This window comes from Microcaecilia unicolor, chromosome 1 (genome assembly GCF_901765095.1).
Source record: "Microcaecilia unicolor chromosome 1, aMicUni1.1, whole genome shotgun sequence".
Taxonomy (NCBI): domain Eukaryota; kingdom Metazoa; phylum Chordata; class Amphibia; order Gymnophiona; family Siphonopidae; genus Microcaecilia; species Microcaecilia unicolor.
The window spans coordinates 701,746,763-701,766,097 of record NC_044031.1 but is presented as its reverse complement, the minus strand read 5'-3'; the positions used below and the strand labels follow the sequence as shown (position 1 = coordinate 701,766,097).

Sequence of the window (19,335 nt, the reverse complement as noted above, 5' to 3'; positions counted from 1 at the left end):
ATTGAAAGCAAATACTTGTCATAAAAATTAAATTTATTTTCATGGCCTGAAAAATGATGTTTGGCCTGCACAGAAGGAGCCAACCTAGATGAAACATTAACATCTTTCACTTTGCTTAAGGACTTTCCTTAAGCAAATACTATAATGTCTCTGTATCGCTCCATGCTGCAACCTCACCTTGAGTATTGCATTCAGTTCTGGTTGCTGTATCTCAAAAAAGATACAGTGGAATTAGAAAAGATTCAAAGAAGAGTGACCAAAATGATAAATGGGATGGAACTCCTCTCATACGAGGAACGGCTAAAAAGGTTAGGGCTCTTCAGCTTAGAAAAGAGATGACTAAGGGGGATATGATTGAGGTCTACAAAATCTTGAGTGGTGTAGAATGAGTAAAAGTTAATCCATTTTTTACTCTTTCAAAAATGTACAAAACTAGGGGACATTCAATGAAGTTACATAGAAATACTTTTAAAACAAACAGGAGGAAATATTTTTTTACTCAAAGAATAGTTAAACTCTGCAACTCATTGCCAGAGGATGTCATAACAGCGGTTAGTGTATCTGGGTTTAAAAAAGGTTTTGACAAGTTTCAGGAGGACAAGTCCAAAGTCTGCTATTGAGATGGACATGGAGAAGCCACTGCTTGCCCTGGGATTGGTAGCATGGAATGTTGCTACTATTTGGCCTGACCCAGTAGGGCTATTCATATGTTGTTATTTTTCCTGAAAACATTCATTTGCTCATATACTACACACCTTTTATTTGGTTCTGGCAGCTCACATAGCCAATATGTACTCCTGCTTTATGCCTAGAGCATTGCCACATTCTTGCAGCTCCTATTATCTCATAAGGGACCGATTTTGACACTCTCAAACTTTTATGCATTTTGAGGAAAACAGGAAATCTAATTGGCACATTCTTTTTTTTTTAATTTACCAGAAAACAAAAAGAAAAAAAATTTAACATTCTCCCCTATTTGTAAAGGCTGCCTACAGCTTCCCAGTGAAGTCAATTTTAAAGGGCCAGTGTGGTATTTTTCAACTAGTATTACAATGCTTGCCTTTTAAAAACCAATTTATCCTTGTGATGGAGTGTATAGGAAACTGCCAGGCCCCCTTAAGCACACTTCCTCACAGAGCCATATTAAGAGGCCTAGCTCTAGAGTTCTCAGCAGGGAGGGAATGATTCAACCAGGGGAGAAAAAAACCCAGGGATGAGACAAGCCAGAGAGGCCCAGGGTAGGAAGGAACATGCCTCCATGACATATGTGAAGGAACAGAAGACTGATCAGGGTAGGAAAAGTTCTCATTTCAATCTTGAGACTTTCTGTAGCCTGGCAGGACGTAGGCCTTGTTCCTGTTTGTTTAATACTGAATTAAAAGCTGATACTCCAATACTGAATTCAAAGCTGATACTCCTGTGCACACTGTGACTTTCAGTAGGCTGGCAGAAGTGAGCTCCATGTAAAGGCTGGAAATGAACTATAAGATTTGTATGTGTAATCCTGAATTTCTAGGCCTATGAAGGGAACAAGCTTTGCTTTTTTTACATTGTGGCTTGGCTGTGTGTGCTCTGTGCTCCACCCTGCTCATGCTATCACAATCATACTCTGACCCCTAAATTAAAACATATAACAATCCCACCATCTCTCCTAGATCACTCAATGCTTATTTTTCATTCTATTCAAATCAGAAACCGTTTTCATCTCCACCACCTCCCTCCCGCGGGAGGTGGTGGAGATGAAAACGGTAACGGAATTCAAACATGCGTGGGATATGCATAAAGGAATCCTGTGCAGCAGGAATGGATCCTCAGAAGCTTAGCTGAAATTGGGTGGCAGAGCAGGTGGGGGGAAGAGGGGTTGGTGGTTGGGAGGCTAGGATAGGGGAGGGCAGACTTATATGGTCTGTACCAGAGCCGGTGATGGGAGACGGGACTGGTGGTTGGGAGGCGGAAAATACTGCTGGGCAGACTTATACGGTCTGTGCCCTGAAAAAGACAGGTACAAATTCAAGATATGAGTTTATCTTGGGCAGACTAGATGGACCATGCAGGTCTTTTTCTGCCGTCATCTACTATGTTACTATGTTACTATTGTTAGATCCCTTCCTCATGCTCTTTCTTTCTGTCAAAACCGGACAACACCTGAGGAACCTAGGGGCCTCAGGCCTAGGATGCGTGTTCATCTATATCAGCCTTCTTTCCCTTCAGGTTAAGCCCTCTAGTACTCAGTTGTCAGAACTTAAGGCATGAGTCCAAAGTGTTCTTAGAGTTTTAGTATTAGTCACAAGTCACCAGATAATAGGAGGCTGGAGAAGTACAGGAACAAAAGTCAAGAATGTGATCGGACAAGCTAGATCAAAGCCAACAAAGCCAACAAATCAGAAACAGTATAGAATTGGCAGACAGATCGTAGTCGGGGAAATGGGCACCGGTCAGGGCTTGCGGAACAGGATCAGAAAAGGTAGGTAAGCAAAGTTGGTAACAGAAGTAATAGCACATTCAGAAACTCACACGTGAGGCCTATCAAAGGGGCACAGCAAAATGGGAGTTCTCAGATTTAAACAGTTTCAGGGAACATATCAGAGAACTTTTTTTCTCTCACTTTCATAAACATTCATTCAGTCATAGTTCACACATTCATTCTGCCATTCTAAATATTTTCTACATGCATATGTACAGCACACTTGCATGGTGTTAGAAATCTGCAGTTTTGTACAGATTTTAATATATGCTTATTTTATTGTACATTCATATAGTACAACAATAGCTACAGGGAGAATTCATTCAAGCAAAGTTGTTGACCTGTAATAAGTGTTCTGAGATCATCAGCATATATGGAGCATGGGTTGAAAAAGAATAAATTAAGCTCTCAGAGCTCTCTAGAATGGTGCATTGTATAAAGTTATTTTTGTGGATTGATATCCAGGTAAGCAACTTTTCACATGCAAGACAGTAGTTCTCAAACATGGGAATCCCTAGCTCGGTAGTTTCCAAATCTGATCCTGGAGGCACCCTAGCCAGTCAGGTTCTCAGGATATCCACAATGAATATTCATGAGATAGATTGCACTGCCTCCATTGCATACAAATCTCTCTCATGAATATTCATTGTGGACATCCTGAAAACATGACTGGCTGGGGTGCCTTCAGGATCAGGTTTGGGAACCACTGCCCTAGCTACAAGCTGCGTTTAACAAAAATATAGGGAAATGGTAAAAAAAATAGTGCAAAAGGCCAACAAACAATATGATTTGCTGACAATAAGCCTTTTTGTATTTTATCTTTTTTTTTTTAAATAAAGAGGACCTGGGTAAAATAAAAATGGCCTCTAGAGAGATGAAGTTGGATTCTAACTGGATGATTTTCAAAGCAAATTAAGTGGGCAGGTCAGGGGCAGTGCTGGGGGCAGCACTGGGGAGGAGCCAGGGGCTATGCGGGTGCTGGCAATATTCAGTGCCTGCACCTGCACAGCTAAGCATCTTAATTTTGGACAGCTCAAAAGCTGTCCTAAATTAGGCTGCTTAGCTATGCGGGTGCCAGCACTGAATATTGAGCAGGCACTTGCATAACAAATTATTTTCTAAAACCCTCCCAATCCCCCTCCTGGCCTCTCTAATACCCTCATCCCTCCTACCCCCAACCGCGATGCCCTATCCTTCCCCTCCCTCCCAAATGAACACCCCTTGGCCCTACCCATCCCCCTTGTGATCCAATGGGAGTCTTTGGGGAAGAGATCGCCGCAGCCCCACTGGACCACCAGGGAGACTGGTAGCCCTGGGGGGGGGGGCCCACCTAAACATGGGGGGTGGAGGGAGGGGCAGGGCATCGTGACCAGGGGGAGAGGTGGTAAGGGGTATTAGAGAGGCTGCGAAGGGAATTGAGAGGGTTAAAAAAAATTAGTTATGTGGGTGCCAGCCCGATATTAAGTGCTGGCATCCACATAACTCTCTTATGTGGCCCAGGCTGAATATCGGCCAGACCTGCATAAGCTCTGGTGCCCAGCCCGCCCAAAATAAGTCCCCAATATTCAGTGCCAGTGTCCAGACATAGCCCAGGATTGAATACTGGGGCTAATTTAGCTGGTGAGGGTGTTTACAAAAAACATTGACCGTTGCTGGCAAAATATGGGTGTGTGTATGTATATGTGTGTGTGTGTGGGGGGGGGGGGGGGAGGTAATCTCAAAGGGACTCTAAAGCACTACAGGCCCTGAGACTTTTCTCTGCACAGTGACTGTAGCTTGCAGAGGGAAAAGATGGAAATCAGTCTTTCAATTAGCAGCTATAACTTTTCTACTTTCTCTCTTTCCAAGAAAAACTTAACTTCTCTTTCTAACTCATGGGAGATAGAAACAGGGCAGAACTTCTGAGGAAATTTCTCAGCTCCAGATCCTGTTAGAGGTATAGATATAAAACCAAATGACCTTGAAAATAATTCCATAAGCCTAACACACAAAAATAGACAAAACCATAATGAAAAGCAGTATCTGGTGTGGCTTTTTATTTTTACTCCTGGTAGATGTGAAACAGTTTTGAAGCACAAGAGGCTCTATTTTTTTTTTTTTTTTAATACAAGAGGCTCTTTTAAGTTTATGTGCTGAAAGGACCTGTCAGGCTCAGTATGGCTACACACATTTTTTCAGGTTGGTGATGCCTGCCCATTGCTCTGTGCTAAACGCCTGTGTGTCCTTATTCTTGAACAGTACTTGTTCAAAAAGAATGCTAATAAATCAACTGTAGAAATTCCTTACTTGAGGAATATTTGCTACCCCTCAATTTAGGGACTGCTTATGTGGTTGACTCAGTTTGTCTACTAGGATATCTTTTCCTGCCAGGAATGTGGCTCTGAGAATCATCTCATATACAACGGACAATTGCACATCCTGACAATCCTGTAACATAGAAGTTATGATCGTCTTCGTCCCTCTTTGTTCACAAAGATCATAGTTATGTTATCTTCTTTCTAGATTAGTATGGTTTCTTTTGACAAGCAATATCTCAAAGTCTTTATAGCATTCCAGATGGCCTTTAACTCAAGGAAGTTTTTCCTAAGAAGACCAGAGGCCCTAGGTGTTGAAACTCTCTAAATTAGCCCCCTAGTATAGTTTGGAAGGAAATTCCCACAAGTCAGATTTAATTGAATGAGACCTCAGGGCATAGTCCCCCCCTCCCCGAAATTCAAAACCATTTAACTGGCCAGGAACGGCACCTGGCCAGTTAAATGGCACTTAACTGGCTATCTGACGATATTCAACAGGGGATAGCCGGTTATCCCAGCTGAATATTCCCAGTTAGTGACTAGGAGATAACCGGCTATATTGTGAGCTATAGCCAGCTATCCCCGAATATTCATCGGCCGCTTAAATAGCTGGTATATCTTTAACCATTTTAAAGTTAACTGGCTATCTTTGAATATCGATGTAGACGGTCAACTTTAAACTGCCTAAAAATAAACCGAATATTCAATTCTGGTCACTGGAAATGACCTGGCATTGAATATCCGGGCTGACTGCCAACTGCAGGAGTTAACCTGGCTCCTTCCCCCAATCTGAATATTGGCCCCAGTGTTTCTGAGCTGTTAGGTGATTTGGAATAGTGTCTCACAAACTCTGAGTGGGCTGAGAGCATATGATCCATTAGGTATATCCTTTTTTTGTGGAAGAAAGGCCTTTGCCTGAGTCATGTTGAGCAGAACACTTATAAATTCCAAATGAAACAACTATTACTGCTACTTATAATTTTTATAGCACTCCTAGACATACATAGTACTATACACATAAGACAGACTCTGCTAGATAAAGCTTGCAATCAATGGACACAGATGGGATTTGTGGTAATATATAATGAATCTTTATCACTCAGATGATTGCGCACACAGATTCTACAGCACCTTCCTGAGATGTGCTCTTAACCAATTGTCCAGAAAGGAAAACACATGTGTCCCCATTTTGTATAAGTACACTTCTATGATAGTTAGGCATTTTGTAAATATGTATGGTGCTGATGCTAAGCCCAAAGGCAGTACATGATTCTGGAGGTGTTCTTTTCCTTTTATAAATCTGAGATACAAATACATCCAAGTCACAGAAACTATTCAGGACACATTGGGCCCGATATTCAGACTGTGGGAGGTAGCCAGGCTGCCTACCATGGTCAGTGCTGAGCCAGATATTCAATACCGGGCCATTTCCGTGACCGGCATTGAATATTCGGTTTATTTTTGGTTGCTAAGAACAGAGCCAGCCAAGTTCATAGTGACCAAAGATAGACCTGCTATTGACGTGACCAGATTTGGATGCCAAACTTAGCTACTGATGTGCTGAAAATCGGTGGATAGCTGGTTTTACTGTGTGATATAAACGGCTATCCGCTAAGCGCTAATCAGGAATATTCAGCGGGAGACAGCCAGATATCTATACTGGTGGATAGCAGGTTAAGTACCTTTTAACTGGCCAGGTGCCATTCCTGGTCAGTTAAATGGTTTTGAATATCGGCCGATAATCTCCTTTTTGGAAGGAAGAGATTATGGTGCTCAGGGAAACCTTCTTAAACTTTTCTCTTTCAAGGAATTTGTTCAAGGCCCTCTGGTTTTGAGAGTACATTTGACTATTGAAGAGATTACTTCCTCTGCCATGTCACAATTTTCAAGGATTATTTTCCTGGGAGACTTGAACCTACATTTGGAAAATGATGCAGACACTAATGTCCACAACTTCAATTCATTCCTGAAGGACTGCAAACTAACTACATTCTCCGAGGGTGCAACTCATGAAAAAGGCCATATGTTAGACTTCATGACTTCCTATCCTAATAGATTGGTTAGTTCATTCAAATGGAAGCCAGTACCATGGTCTGATCACTTCCAACTGGATTTCACCATTGATATCTGTATGTTAGGTTTAACCAGACACAAGCCATCCAAACTCATCTCCACCAGAGGTAAAATCGAAGCCATTTTCTGGTCTGAGCTAACAGATTCCCTCACTACCGCATCTCCTACACGAGGTTCAATCAAATCCCTCTGGGACACCAAGGTGAAAGCCATACTAGACAAAATTGCTCCATTTACCACCGAAAAGATCAAGACGTCCAGAAGTTCGCCATGTTTTACAGAAGAACTATCCATCCTAAAAAAGGAATGCTGATGCCTTGAAAGGCAATGGAGAAAGAACAAAGATACTACTGATAAATTCAAAGGGAAGTCAGCCTTCCGATGCTACAAAAAGAAGGTAGCTGACTCAAAGTGCCAATACTATAGTAGCCTAATAGATCAAGATGATTTTGGCAACAAAAATCTTTTCACTTGGCTTCCACTAATAAGAATGAACATTCACAGAAAACATGTTCCACCACCCAAGATTTAGCTGATCATTTCGCCAATAAGATCCTCCAAATTAGGTCTGAACTATCTAAAGCTACACCAACAGAGAAAAATAGTTCAACTCATAGCTCAACCTTAATTGTCGGAGATCCTACCACCCAAGGACTCAAAAATTGACCAAAACTGGGAATCTTTTCAACAACTAACAGTAGATGTAAGATCAATGCTGTTGAAATGCTCCCGAGCCAACTGTTCCTTGGATCAATGCCCAAAACACCTACTCAAACCCATCCCTATGGAAGCAGTAAACTGGCTACTCAATAATCTCAACGAGATATTAAAAACTGGCTCTCTTCCTCCTGACATAGGCAAAATTGTTCTCTCTCCACTACTGAAGGGATCTGGCCTGCAATCTACCTGCAAATTACCATCCAGTGGCAAGCATACCCCTTTTTACTAAAGTATTAGAAACCTACATTATTAAACATCTCTTTTTATATCTGGAAAAACTGCAGCTAGTTCTAACTACATATGTCAAACATCTATGCAAACGCGACCAAGTAATTCTTTTCCAATTCGATATATCAGTGGCATTCAATGTAGTTGACCACACATTGCTACTCGAATGCCTGAATCAGATAGGAATAACAGGGACTGTGTTCAAATGGTTCAGCAAATTCCTTTCAAATCGAAGTCATTCTGTCAAGCAAAACAACCAGCTTACCAACGTCTGGCCTCCTAACTGCGGGGTCCCGCAGGGATCTCCCCTCTTACCTATCCTGTTTAATCTCTTTAAGTCATCCCTTGCCTCAATACACCTGGGACTTAATGAACTACTATTATCCTATGAGGATGACATCCTGCTTCTCTTACCAGTCAAAGCATCAAACATAGATCCAACTCAGTCTGTAGTGAATGGTATGACTGTCAGCACCTGGGCCCTGACCAATAAAAGGTGCCCTGACCAATAAACTGAAATTCGAATGGTTCCGAAATCAGGGGTTGAGGTCCCATCATCAATATCCTTGACCAATGGTCAACTCTTCACAGTCAAATCTGAAACCAGAGTACTAGGGGTCTTGCTTTCTTCACTCACCTTCGCTTCCCATATTAACCAGCTATGGAAGAAAATACTATTCAAAATGAGCCAGATACATCTAGTCAGATCATTCTTCAACCAAAGAGTCTACTTCACTTGGATTACTGTAACATTCTATTTTTTGGTATTAAGTGTCAATATCAGAAAAAACTACAAATCATACAGGACACAGTTGCTAGACTAATATACAGATTGAATAGATATACTAGTGTTTGAACTCATTTAAACAAACTGCACTGGCTTCCCATAGCAGAAAGACTCAGGCTCAAAGCTGCTTGCTTAGTTTTTCAAATCCTACAGGGCTTCACTTCTGACTAAGACCGCTTCACTATGTCTGGTCCAATCTAACAGACTGAAACAACAATTGATGCTAGCATCACCATTCCAAAAGTCAATTAGAAATCAGAAGATTTTTCAGCTCTCTATTCCCCATTCTGGCGTCAAAATATGGAACTCTCAATCTATTCCCATCAGAACAGAAAACAGCAACCTCAAATTCAGGAAGAGGCTAAAAACCTTTTTCTTCCCAAAGACTGCTTCATAACAATCCATCATGACTTCTGCCTCCTAGAATCATTCATTATCCTTTCCTTAATGTTTTTAATCTCATGCATTAATCCAGTGGTTTCTAATGTTTCTCAAACCTCACACTAACACTATTTGCTTTTATCTCACCTAGAATGTAAACCGCACTGAACCCTGGAAAGGGGATATTAGCAGTATAAAAGAATTGACTTGAATTGGATTTAATTGAATTGTTGACTACTTTGGAAGTGCTGCTTCTTGAATCTGGGAGACTTCTGGGCTCTGTAATACAGTCAGCCTTCTTGTTGACAGGTTTGCATGGAGGGGACAACGGATCTTCCACACTCTCATTTGTGCATACTGAAGAATGCCATGAATGGGCATTGCCATTGCTTCCTTGAGAGGGGTCAAGAAAATAGAGGATGCCCAACATTTCTGCCCTGGACTTTACCTTCTTTTCCAGCTCAAGTAAATGGCTGAGACTACTCCATTTACTAAAACTGGTGAAGGAGGGATCCTGCAGTGTTGACATTTTTCTTTCCTGAGGAGAAGATGGGTATGAGAGAAGACTAGTAGACTCCTCTTCATCAGAATAGTCTTCAGATCTGCAAGGACTACTCAGATTCTGCATGAGGGCAGTGGCGTACCAAGGGGGGGTGGTGGGGGTGGTCCGCCCCGGGTGCACGCTGCTGGGGGGTGCCGCACGCCAGTCAGCGTCGTTCGTTTCCATGCTCCCTCTGCCCTGGAACAGGAAGTAACCTGTTCCGGGGCAGAGGGAGCATGGAAACGAACGACACTGACCGGCGCGCGGCACCCCCCCCCAGCGGCGTGCACCCAGGGGTTCCTTCGCTGGGGTGGGGGTGTCCTTTCTCCGGGGGGGGGGGTCGCGCTGCACCGGGGGCGGGGGCGCTGCACCCGGGGGGGCAGGGCACATCGGCGATCCGCCCCGGGTGTCAGCCCTTCTAGGAGAGGGAAATGTTTAGTAGGAGAGGTTTGAATGTAAACCTGGCTAGTAGATAGGGCCTCTGTGAGGGCTCCTTTTATTTGGTGGGGTCTATTCTCCAGTAATTATTGGTACCTTGGGGAAATTTCCTTACTTGATGCATTGGAGATAGACATTGGAGCAGCTGGTATTGATGCTTTGTTTCCTCGGCATTAATGCCATACCACCTGGTACAGACAAGAACTCCAGAATCACAGGATATGACTGAACCTTTCTTGGCATCAGCATCAATACAGATGGTGCTGGTGCATCGATCCTTGGTTGATGGCAATTCAGCATTTCCTGAACCTTCCTGTCCAGCTCTTCATTGAAGACTGCTGATACCAATGGCACTTGGGATGTGGCAGAAGAGGAGATATCCCCCTGCTTCATTTGAGTTTATAGGTGACTGTACCCTGAGCTGTTGAAGATAGGCCTGAGGATTATAGACTAGTAAGGCACCCTACAGCTCTAAAGATATGTGATCATCTCTGAGAAAGAATGACTAAAGTCACTGGAAACAAAAAATGAGGTTTTAATGAATTCAATTAGAGCAAACAATTTATAATACAACAGTCAAAACTCCATACTTTTGTGTTCAAATTTGTTTATTGAGGTTTATATAACATTGTACACAAAAGGAAATGGCTATTACATAATAAGACCTGTGACACCATAACCAATACAGTCAAGAGAATACATCGCAAAAGGCAAAAGGGCCTTGTGTCTGATAGCCCCCTGCCTATACACTCTTCCTCTGTGCGAACCCACATTACTTGTGCACTGTGCACCTGTACCCGTCAACTACTTACGGGTAGCGTACGACTACTTCCCCCCCCCCCCCCCCCCGCAGTTACTTAAGCTGTTTCCATACAAAAATAAGTATCTGCCAGTTTCTTTTATGCGCCAATCTGTGGTACAGAAACTTTAAACATTTCACTATGTAATCATAACACAAAACAGTCAAAACTCGCCATCCGCCCAAACTAATATACCAACACTGCACCCAGTGAACTACAAAGTGCAAAACCAGATGTTACCCATCCCCCCCTCCATCCCCCCCCCCTCCCTACCCCTCACCCTCCCTCCCCGCCTTCCCTAGCTAAGCAGGAGTTTCGAACAAACCTCTGGGGCCCTCAACTGGTGTTAACGAGCAAGCTTCTCCCTCTCGGACTCAGTATTTGCAGATAAGGGGCCCATATTTGAAGGAATTGCTTTCTGCGCTTGGGTGATGTTTTAGCATCACGAGCTTCCCATGAGGCCAGAAGATGTACCTGGTTTCTCCAATGCCAATAAGCAGGAGCTTCCTTGGAAGCCCAGTATTGCATAATACATTTGCGAGCCACCAAGCACAGTTTCCTACACAGAAGAACCGCCGGCGCCTTTAGAGGGGCAAAAGCTCTAGATTGATCCAGCAAAAATTGCCTGTCGGTTCCCTGGATTTTATTGCCCAGCTTTATCAAAAAACCACGGACACGTTGCCAAAATGCCCGCACCTTTGGACATTGCCAGAGAGCATGGTAAAATGAGCCTGGGCCACCATCACATTTACAGCAATTAGCACTCTCCGACCTCTGTATATGAGCCAGCTGTTTCTTGGTCATGTAACCCCGTAGGATCACCCGATAACCACATTCTCTCAGTCGTTCGTCCTTAACTAACTGTCGGATCCCCTTCAGTGAAGCCGCTATGTCCCAGGACGCCAAGGACGTCCCAAGATCCTGCTCCCATTTTAGTTTAATATCTTCATATTTTATTATTGGTCCCCCCCGGACCAGGGCTCCATATAAATCAGAAATCGTGTGCCTCTCGGACGCCAGGTCCTCGAAAAACCCTCGAATCTTTTCTCCCAAACGTCCCCCCAAGGCAGCCTGATTCAATGTCTGCATATAATGTTTAAGTTGCATGTAGGCAAATCTAGTCCCCCAGTCAGATCCTATCTTGACTTGTAAAGCTTCATATGGTATTAGGTCCCCATTTTCATGCAGCAAATGCTCCAATTTCGTAAGGCCTCTCCGTCCCCAGCCTCCAAATATCGAGCTACCCATTCCAGCTTCGAATGCTGCATTCCCTACAATCGGGATTTGATCAGAGACACTTGGATGTCCCCCCAATTGCCCAACCCACCACTGCCATGTTGCTCGAAGAGGGTGGAGCAATATGCTTCGTCTGAAGTGAGGAGGTATTCTATCACGCGAAAGATGAAATAGAGCAATCATATCATGCGGCGCGAAATAGGCTCTCTCAAACGATGTGGGCGTATAGTAGTGCGTCTCGAGAAGCCAATCTCTCACGTGTCGTAGAAGACATGCTTGGTTATATAAAAATAGGTCCGGGAAGCCGATGCCTCCTTGCTTCCAACCGCCTATTAACAAAGCCTGTCGTACTCTTGCCCTCTTACCGGCCCAGCAAAACTGACACCATAAGTGATTTACACCTTTCAAATCTTTTTTCGACAAGCGGACAGGCAGCGTCTGCAAGGCATATAGCCAGCGCGGGAAGATCACCATCTGGATCAAGTGTATGCGCCCCATCAAGGACAATGGTAGTCCCCTCCAAGAGTCTAGTTTTTGTCTGGTGTAATCTAAGAGGGCCCTGACATTCAATTGCTGCAATTCTGCTGTATTCATTGTGAGTTTAATACCGAGGTATTTAAAGGAGTGGTTTGCCCACCGTAAAGGGAAATCATCCCCCCAAACCTCTCTGCACTCTACCGAGGATGCCAGGGCTTCGGATTTGTCTAAATTAATTTTAAAACCCGCGTAATCTCCATACTCTTGGAAAGACTCTAACAACGTTTCTAGCGACACTTTTGGGGATGTGAGGTGTACCAAAAGATCATCTGCAAAGGCTGCAATTTTAAATGTCTGGTCGCCCAATCTCACACCCTTGATCAAGGGGTTCTCCAATATGTCCCTAATAAGGGGATCTAACACCAGAACAAAAAGGAGTGGGGATAGGGGGCAGCCCTGTCTGGTCCCTCTCTTAATAGGAAAACTCATTGACTCCACCCCATTAACCCAGATCGTGGCGCTCGGGTTATCATATAATGTTTGGATCGCCTCTACAAATCTGCCCGAGAAACCATAAGTTTCCAATACATCAAAAAGAAAGGCCCAATGCACCTTGTCAAAGGCTTTTTCGGCATCAAAGCTGACTAGCAGCGACGCCATACCCTTACACTTGCTATATTCTAAGGATGTCAGGATTGCCCTCAAATTCTTACTTACTGTCCGGCCTCCTACGAAGCCCACTTGACTGTCATGTATAAGGCGGGGCAGCAGCCTCGCCAACCTATTGGCCAAGATTTTAGCCACCAACTTGGTGTCGTAGTTCAACAGCGATATGGGGCGGTACGATGCCGGTTCTACCGGGTCTCTCCCCGGTTTAAGCAGCACTATTATTTGCGCCTTATTTAGGTCGGAAGGCATTGCCTTTACGTCTATCATGCGGTTTAGAAATCTGGTTAAATCTGATATGATTCCCGCTTCCATCAATTTATAAAATTCTGCGCGTAGACCATCCGGTCCGGGGGCCTTTAACAATGGGCTCTGTGCAACTACCAGGGACACCTCCTCCTCCGTAATTAATTGGTTAAGGCCGTCCCGTTCTTGTTGTGTAAGCTTAGGGAGATTGAGATTATTCAAATACATCTGATTATCAAGGCCCACATCTTCTGGGGGTGCGTATAAATCTTTATAGAAGGACTGGAAAATGTTACCGATATCTTTATCGGAAGTTGTAAGGCCTCCCCTCTGTCCCCGAAGGGTAAGAATATTCCTATTTCCCCCTTTTGGTTTAAGAAGTTTGCCCATCAATTTGCCCGCTTTATTCCCATGCTTATAGAGCATGTAGCGGTAATAAATCTGTGATTTCCGAGCGCGCCCGTGTAGGAGTTCGTTCAATGCTGTTTGTAATTCGAGCACTTGTTGCTTATGGCTTGCCGCATGTGTCTCCCCGAACCATTTTCTCGCACTGCAGAGTTGTTTACTCAATCGCAGTATTTCTCGATCTCTCGATGTCCGAACGTGGTGAGCGTGACTAATGATTTCCCCACGTAGCACGGCCTTAGCTGCCTCCCAGAACAGAATCGGGTCGTTCCTATGTGCCTGATTGTGTGTGACATAGCCTTCCCAGCTAGCTTGTAAACGTCCCTTTAATATGGGGTCTGTATAAAGTTCTGTGGGGAATTGCCACCTATTAGCCCGTCTGACCTGGCCCCGGGGCTGCCACTCAACCCGAACCCATGCATGGTCTGACACTACGTAAGGTCCAATCTCCGCTGTTAAAATTTCCCCAAACATCTTCCGGGAGACTAAAACATAATCAATGCGGGATTGAGTTGAGTGAGCCCGCGAAAGGTGGGTATAATCTTTCACATCCGGGTGAAACACCCTCCAAACATCCGTCAGATCTAACAGCTGGCTCAACTTCAACAAGCCTTTGTTGTTGTAGTAGGTCGCAGAGGTGCTAGGCATTGATTTATCCATTGATGGGTCCCAGACCGCATTGAAATCACCACCTACTATGATCTCTGCATGTGGTTGCTTAAGGAGAAAATTTATCACAGGCTGAAAAAACCGTTTGTCATAGTTGTTGGGGGCATAGATGTTGCATAATAACAATTTTTGTTTGCCCACTATGGCCTCCAGAATGACATAGCGCCCCGCGGGGTCCACTAAGAGTGGACAGATTGCTGTAGCAATATTTTTACGGAACAAAATTGCAACACCTCCCTTTTTCCCCTGCGCGTGCGCCGCTATGCAGTCACCTACCCACCAAGTGCATAGTTTAGCATGTTCCACCCGCGACAGGTGTGTCTCCTGTAAGAGAGCGATATCCGCATGCTGTCTATTTAGCTGCTGCAGAATCTTGGACCGTTTTATAGGTGACGTTACCCCTCCTACATTCCAGCTTACGATTTGTACCATATTGCTAGCTGAAGTGAGATGATACCCATACCATATAACTGTGATGTTGTTGAGGGGGGGCATCCCAGCCTCTGCCCACCCTCAGTTCGTGTTCTCCTATCCATTTGATGGCCGTAGGCCTGCTCTTGTACCTCTTTCTGTCCTCTGCACACCAGTGAAGCCCCCCACCAACTCCTATATCCTGTCTTCAAAATGTTCTGGGAGACCTGTCCCTTTACAATTATTTCCCGGTTGCTTAGGCCTGAAATGGCTCCCACTACCCACCCCCCCAACCCACTCCGTCCCTCTAACCTTCTCCCCTTACTCCCCCTCCCCCCATCCCAACCCCTCCCCTGTTCCCTGTATTCGGACCCACTAACTGGGACCATCACTTCCTACGTCCCTCCTCCCTCCCTCCGAAAGCCAATCCAATTTCCCAACAAATTTTATCCCTGGCACTCAAAGGCCCAACCACGCATCATGAACCTGGAACTATAACATGTAAAGAGTTTCTATACAGTGCTTCCAACCACACTTAAACCTCAGTGTTCCTGTCTGTGCACTGTATAAAACATATCTATATACCAACTCCTCTTCTCACAGTCGCTCCTCTCTCCGGTCTGCTGCCGGCAGCTGATATCTCGATTCCTCTCTCAGCGATCCTCTGGTGCGGCTGCGTCCAACTGCTGTAAGAACTCCTGGGCTGCGCTTGCTGTTTCATAAATTTTAGATGCTCCATTGTGAGTAATTCGCAGCTTTGCCGGGTATTGCAGTGCAAAACGTATCTCTTTCTGGAACAACTTGGAGCATATTGCCGAAAATTGGCGCCTTTTTGCTGCCACACCTGCAGAATAGTCTTGAAAACACCGAACCGGCAGCCCCTCGTATTCCAACGATTTCCCCGCTCTGAGTCGCCGAAAAATGTCTTGCTTTTGCGCATAATCCAAGAATCGCATAATGATTACTCTGGGCTTACCAGTTCCTGTGCCCTTCTGCCCCAGCCGATGGGCCCTCTCAATGTGAATTGGTCCCAGGGCTTCTGGGAGTTGTAGTTCCTCAGCCAGCCACCGAGCCAAAAAGGTCTCCAGGCCCCGTTCTTGTATACTCTCCGGGAGTCCCACCATCCTGATATTATTTCTTCTGGACCTGTTTTCGAGGTCCTCAACTTTGTCTTCCAGCACCCGCAGCTTTTCCTGCATCTGATTCTGCGCGCCTTCGACTACCGTGACGCGGTCTTCCACCTCGCTGACCCGCGATTGAAAAGCAGCACAATCCTTAGACAGATCTGTGAGTTGGGTTTGTACCCGTTCAAGTTTATTATCAATCGGGGCCAGCCGGCGGTTCAATAGATCGTCCATCACCGCTGTCATCTCCGCTGTGATTTCCGCGATCCATGCGGACGAAACCGTCGGGCCGGGCGGGCTCGCGGGCGGCGCCATTTTCTCTTCCCCTACCCGGGCGCGGAGTCTGTCTTTCGGGGCACTTTTCGCCGTCATTTCGCCACCGGAGAGTTAGGAAAATTGATCAGCTGATCGAGGAGACGTCGATTCGCTAGTTGTTGCGAGCTGGGGTCCTATTTGCACCGTTTAACGGCTTCAAAGGGAGGCTAGGAGCCGGAGAGATCGAAGTGCTCAACCTCTCACGGTCATGACGTCACCGGAAGTCCCAAAACTCCATACTTTTTATGGGAAAAAATAAAAAAGTTACAGAAGTTCAAACATGTAACTTTTTCAGACTGCATATGGACCCATGATATGAAGAATCGGCTATTCTCAACATTTTGGATTCGTGACTTTAGTTATGTTTTCCCAGAAACAGTCATATATTTTTGGGTTTTCTCATATCAAAAATCTTAACAACATCAGCTACTGTGATACCATACCAAAATCCTTGAACAAAAACACTTTCAATCAGTACAAATTTAAACTAATGTGTATGACATGTAAATGAAAGGAAATGGCCCTGAGTACCTGAAAAATAGGATGATCCTCCACACACCGCCAAGGACACTAAGGTCCTCCCAAGGACTTTCACTGACCACACCCTCTCCAAAAGACATTACACGATGTGATACCTGCAAGCAAGCCTTCACCGGAGTAGCCCCCACACTCTGGAATGCACTGCCTGAAAGGCTACGCTTAATACAACACTATCTCTACTTCATGAAGCAGGTGAAAGCTTGGCTCTTCAACCAGGCCTTTAATGGAAGAAGTAACTAACTTGCTAGTCTCACTCACACACACGGAGTGACTCGGGCTGCACATACTGCAGCAGGACATGTTTATCCACTCCTACCCTAGCTGAGATAATATTTAACCATCTCTCTGATCTAATGTGCAACTTTCTTTAAATCAATCACCTTACTTTCTAACTCTTCCTACTTTCTTACCTACTTATATGTTACTTCTTTGCTTTACCCTTCACTATCAATTATAATGCTCTATGACATATTGTATTGACATTGTAAGTAGTATACCATGCCATACTTTGTATTGTTTTTGAACATTTTTACTGCTGTAATTGCCTATTACTCATGTTTGATCTATTCTTACTGTACACCGCCTTGAGTGAGTTCCTTAAAAAAGGCAGTAAAAAAATCCTAATAAATAAATACATTTAGAAAAGCGATTCAAAATCTATACAATTTATTATGTGGACAAATATAACCCGAATAGTCAATATCTTTTGATTGTGAATCTTTGTTAACTGGAAAAATACAGAACTTCCAGCTGGACCTTATTGCATTCAGTGAAAAGTAGTCTGCAATTCTCACCTGCTCTGCCTTCAGTGTCAGTTCAATAAAAATCTGTTGCAGTTTTTCGTTGACAAAGTTGATGCAGAACTGTTCAAAGCCATTTTTCTACAAGACACAATACAGAATCATATTAACGGTTCAGTCCTCTGTTGTGAACTGGTAACCCTTCATCTCTTGTATAATCTAGAACACATCTCTTCTATCCATAAGTAGATTGTAAACTCTTTGAAACAGGGATCTTAGTTCTACTTATACACTGCAACATTGTACTGGCAATACTTACACAAAAACAGAGATCCTCTTTGTAAGGAGCTCTTTACTTAACATAGTAAATGATGGCAGAAAAAGACCTGAACAGTTCATCCAGTCTGCCCAACAAGATAAACTCATTTTATATAGTATGTGATACTTTATATGTATACTTGAGTTTGATTTGTCCTTGCCATTCTCAGGGCACAGACCATAGAAGTCTGCCCAGCACTGTTATTGTACTAAAAGTTCTAAAGCTAATGTCAAAGCCCCTTAAATTTACACTCCAGCCCATCCATATCTATTTAAGTTACGATCAGGGCATAGACTGTAGAAGTCTGCCCTGCACTGGTTTTGCTTCCCAATTACCGGCGTCACCACCCAATCTCCGCTAAGATTTCGTAGATCCATTCCTTCTAAACAGGATTCCTTTGTGATTATCCCACGCATGCTTGAATTCCATTACCGTTTTCATCTCCACCACCTCCCGAGGAAGGGCGTTCCACGTACTTGATGAATGAACATTTTACTTTCATTCAGTGCAATAAAGCCACATATGAATGCATGCCAGCGTAAAAATAATTTAGAGCAATTTTACACTTTCTTGTCTCTCTCTCTCTCACACATTCTCAGTCTGAACACACTGAAAAAAAGATTCTCCTCAATTCACAAAGCCTCACCTGAAAAATTTCAAAGCCATAAATGTCTAGGACTCCAATGTTGTATTCCTCATGATTCTTCTGCATTGCCTTATTAATTGACTAACAGAAAAGAAAAAGAGTATTAACATTTCACATTACAGTCATTTGTTCCATAGAAAACTACCAAGTTAAATTTCCTTGGGTTACACAATAATGTGATGACTGTATGTGCTTCAAGTGAGAACTCTGTGGACTTCATTTATAAACATTTTTTTAGTACTACAACCACAACATGTCATCTAAACTCTGCCCATGCGCACATCCACTGGCAAAGTACACACCATCAAATCATGGCAGGAGCTTTTCCTCTAGTTGGTATTCTTTAAGAGGTCATTTACATGTGAAAATGATGAAAACACCACCATTTATGCACCTTATCACCTAAAAGTAGGTGGTTTCTTATAGAATTATCCCTTAAATTCTTATTATCAAGCACATAGGAGGCAATTCTACAACTGGCTGCCAAAGTTAGGCATCTAGGGCCCTGTTTACTAAGCTGCGCTGTAGGCAAACTAACATTTTTAGCACGTGCTAAAAATTAGTGCGCAATAACACTAGAGACACCCATAGGAATATATGGGTGTCTCTAACGCTAGCACACTCTAATTTTTACTGCACACTAAAAACATTACCACGCCTTAGTAAACAGGGCCCCTAGATGCAACATGTTGAATGCTAATTCCACTGTTCCCTCTAAGCTGAGTGGGAGTCCTCCAGCTGGATTGCTGCCAGTAGGTGGTGGTGCTTCAACGTTGTGTTTTGAATGGAGTCCAGCAGAGCTTGCCTGTCCCTCA

General features: G+C 43.9%; 1 protein-coding gene across 2 annotated transcripts in view; it reads right to left on the bottom strand.

Annotated features, from left to right (window-relative positions):
* Positions 1 to 19,335, bottom strand: part of MYO1E (myosin IE) — a 434,647-nt gene that overhangs the window by 156,151 nt on the left and 259,161 nt on the right. For both annotated transcript variants that reach the window (XM_030188689.1, XM_030188678.1), the window contains exons 11-12: positions 18,521 to 18,601; positions 17,610 to 17,696 (exon numbers count right to left, since the gene is read on the bottom strand). In XM_030188689.1, the coding sequence (XP_030044549.1) occupies positions 17,610 to 17,696; positions 18,521 to 18,601 (168 nt within the window). The remainder of the gene's footprint in view (positions 1 to 17,609; positions 17,697 to 18,520; positions 18,602 to 19,335) is intronic.